Consider the following 3,792-nt stretch of genomic DNA (forward strand, 5'->3'; position numbering starts at 1 on the left):
TATATATATATATATATATACATATAAAGTGAGTTCTTAAATTTGTATGCAGCAAACTTTATCTTCAGATGTTATTGAATGAATAGCTGCATTTTGTTTCTTATTTCCTACTTATATTTTACAAGACAGAATTTTTTAGACTAACTGAATGGTTTGAATTCATCTCACTACACATGTGGATTCAGTATTACACTGCGCTTTATTTTTTATTATTTTGTGGTTTAGACTCAGAGAAGCCCTATGATTTGCCGGTTAAACAACGTTGCAAGATCTTTGAGAAGGAGATTGGAAAAGCTAATGAAGCTGAGCCCAGAGAGGTTGTGGAGGAAGAAGTCTTGGCGAACAACCCTTCAGATTCTGTGGCTATGAATCCTGAACTAACAGCTTTGTCATCTGAAAGTAGTGAGTACACATGGGTTAAATATTGCATTTTTCCCTACTGCTACTTCCCGCCATGAACATGCTTAAAAGTATTTTTAGACTTAAAAAACAAATCCAGCAGGACACTTTGAATTTTATACCATTGATCTACAGTATACATGTACCTTTTACAACAGGAGTGCATCAAAAGTGAGGCATGTAAAACTTGATATTTCACAATATTTTCCTGAAAATCCTTTACTTCCTCAAAGGAATTGTAGGATATTTTTCACAAAGCAAGATATCAAACAAGGTGTCACGTGTTTAATGATGTGCTGATATTTATTTACTTATATTTTTAGTAACCACAATTTTGCCCAGTTAATGTTTTTTTTTTTTGTTTGTTTTTTTTAGTTTATTTAGCACATATTTTCTTTTTATATGGTTGCTTTGAAGGTTTTTCTCACCCGTTTCTGCATTTCAAAGAACACTTACAAAACTGTCATTGTTCTTTCAAGTGGAATACATAAAGATAAAGTATAAACCCAAAGCAACATTATTATTTTTTATGATGTCCTCATCTCCAAAGCTTCCAGATTAAATGATGTCTTCTATATTCAGAATATGGAACCCGACACAAAAGGTTCAGCATCGGCGGTTTCGTTATTGTTTATTCATGATGTTCTAGTATTTTCTGATTCAGAAAAGAAAAACACTTATTGTGAATGACTTTTTCCATCTTTAGGAATGACTAACATTCATCAATTTTGACAGGTTAAATTGTATTTACACAAGCATGTCACAACCTGGAAGAAGGACTCAATTTGATTACCTTTAATGCACTCCATTGCTTTGTTTGGAAGTGATTTTTTTATTTTTTTTTGGCTTTACTCAGTCCTAAAAAGTGCATGCAGGGAGGATTTTTTTATTATTTTGTGTGTGTGTGTTACTTATAATGAACTGTTCAACATATTTGCAAATTCTTAGCAGATGGGTTCTAGCACAACTGTTGCTGTCTGTTTCAGATTCGGGAAGAAAGAAAGAGGAGAATGAGTTTGAAAAATCAACCCCTGAAAATGATGTTCAGCCACCGCCTGTTGCCAAGGAGAGTTCTCCTTTGAGCCAAAACTCTCCAGAGAGCGCACCAGAGGCTGAACGTAAACAAGACATCAACCCAGATGAGTGTGCAAAGAAAAGTAATGGAGAATCTTCATCATCATCCTCAGAAGAATCAGAAAACGAGGAGCAAGCTCCACCCGCTTCCACTGCCAAAGAGACTGATTCAGAAACGACAGTGGAGGAACAAAAGCCTCTCTGAAACAGCATCTGAAATGGAGACCCTACAAAATAAATGACCAACACCACCCAAACTAATACAGCAAATATCGGTCTCCCCCTTCTCACAGAACAAACTCAAGACCAAAAAATAGACAAGATTTCTGAGAGTAGCCTGATCTAGAAAATACAGTCTCAGAGGAAGAAGAAAAGAACAAGAGCAGACGTAGCGCTACAATCTGCTGAAGGCGAAGATTAACCTACGCAGACAAAAATATAAAATAAGAGCTTCAGTGAGAAGAAAGATGGGCAAACTGTTGGAGCTCCACATTATCTGCTGCCTCTCAGGCAACATGACAAATGGGCACAATTCCAAGAGAAACCAACGAATAAAGAAGAGAGATGGAAAGGAGCAAAGACCAAGATAAAAAGTAACAAGGAGTTTTATTCTGAGATAGTCAAGTTGAGGTATTTATGATAAGCTGAAGAAAGATGGGTGCTCCATCTTTTTCTAAATATGAACTTGCATTGACAAGCATCAACCACAAGCTACACAGTATGTTTCGAGGAATTTTTAGTGATGGATCAAGACAAAGTGCACAATTTCTTAATCAGAAGGAAAACAATACAAAGTCTTTTTTTTTCGAGAATGAAAAATTTAGTGTGCAGCGTGCATATAACTTCATCCTGATGATATAGTTTCATAGAATCATCTTTTGCTTTGTGCAGCAGTACACTGAAATGTTTCTCATTCTGGTTTTCAAAAGCTCAAGGTCATTCAGTTTCAGTTCAGTTAAGAAGACATATTTAAGTCTTCTTAATAACATTTAGGTTGATTCCACTGTAACTTCCTGTTGGGAGATGAATCTCTGCCCCGTGTCCATCCCTTTATGTCCTCTATGTTTATTTTTACTTATTTTCCCAATAACTTGAGCAGCATCTTGTCTTGTAAAAAGTTTTCACAAAATCATGTTCAGGGGGTAGTGTTTTTTGCTTTAAAAATTCAAATTGCAGCATGCAAGTTAATGGTAGCTAATTTAAAGTTATTGATTGTACACATGATAATATAAAATGTATGGTTGTCAATGCTATACTTCCTGTAGTTCAACACACACATTTGAGGAAATGTATTTTTGTACATTTAAAAATCTTAGTGATCTTTTCACTGATAATTACACTTTATACTCTCAACTTTCCATCTGAATCTTGAATTACAATGTTTAGACTTGTATCTAGTTTAATTTGTTTTTCAGACATTCAGAAAACTATAAACTTGACAATACCTTATAAAGTAGTGTATTTATAATACAATGCAACAATTAGGCATGACATCTAAAGTCTAGTATGAACATCTGGATGCCTCTGCTGATTTGCTGACCAAATCTCTCACCTATAGGTGAGGATATTGTTCATGTCGCTTATCCATGGTCATAATCTTATGATAATTGTATAATAATCTGACTGATGTATTTCAATTTATATATTTTTATAGCAACAAAATAGAATTTGCACCACCTAGTTTTATCCATTTTTGTATTGTTCATAACAATAAATTTTATAATAATTCTAACAAAGGACTTCTGAGGGTTTTTTTTTTCTTTTTTTTTTGTAGTTCTGAATTAGATTATGGACGTGTTTATTAACTTTACAGGTGCTTCTCTTCCTTCAGTTGTCTGTGACTGTATTAGAAAGGTACTTTTGTTGTTGGGGTAAAGCTTAACAAATGAGGTAAATCTAATTTTGACTTGTAAAAACACACAACCTTAAATAAGTCTGTGGTATAGGAATAGCGATTTGAATCATTTCTGTTAAATAGAATATGATAGATTTTCATATTAATCACTGTTTTCTAATAAATACTTGCATTTGGCATTAGTTCATTCTAATCTGCTTAATCATTTTTGTGCTTTGCACCTGCCACAGCAAACCATTTCCATATTTTACCATATTTTATGATCATTAGAACTTGATGCTTATGTGAATGCAAAGTGATGTTTCTGCTTCTATTTGCTTCATGTCTCAAGGGCAACTCAAGATTTCCTGGAAGGCGGCCATATTTGAACCTTTATAAAGGTGAATCTCAACAAATTCAAATGATTTAATTATTCAATTTTACAGGTAGAACTAGTTTATTATATACATCTATTCCACAGAATT

At 33.8% G+C, this 3,792-nt stretch overlaps 1 protein-coding gene across 1 annotated transcript in view; it reads left to right on the forward strand.

Moving 5' to 3' along the window:
• The window catches only part of LOC103134219 (histone-lysine N-methyltransferase SETD1A-like), a 13,278-nt gene extending 9,757 nt beyond the window's left edge, over positions 1–3,521 (forward strand). The window contains exons 10-11 of the mRNA XM_016668603.1: positions 226–402; positions 1,386–3,521. Coding sequence (XP_016524089.1) covers positions 226–402; positions 1,386–1,678 — 470 coding nt within the window. The 3' untranslated portion in view covers positions 1,679–3,521. The remainder of the gene's footprint in view (positions 1–225; positions 403–1,385) is intronic.
• The last annotated feature ends 271 nt before the right edge of the window (positions 3,522–3,792 follow it).

This window comes from Poecilia formosa, unplaced genomic scaffold, assembly GCF_000485575.1.
Source record: "Poecilia formosa unplaced genomic scaffold, Poecilia_formosa-5.1.2 Scaffold16, whole genome shotgun sequence".
Classification (NCBI taxonomy): Eukaryota; Metazoa; Chordata; class Actinopteri; order Cyprinodontiformes; family Poeciliidae; genus Poecilia; species Poecilia formosa.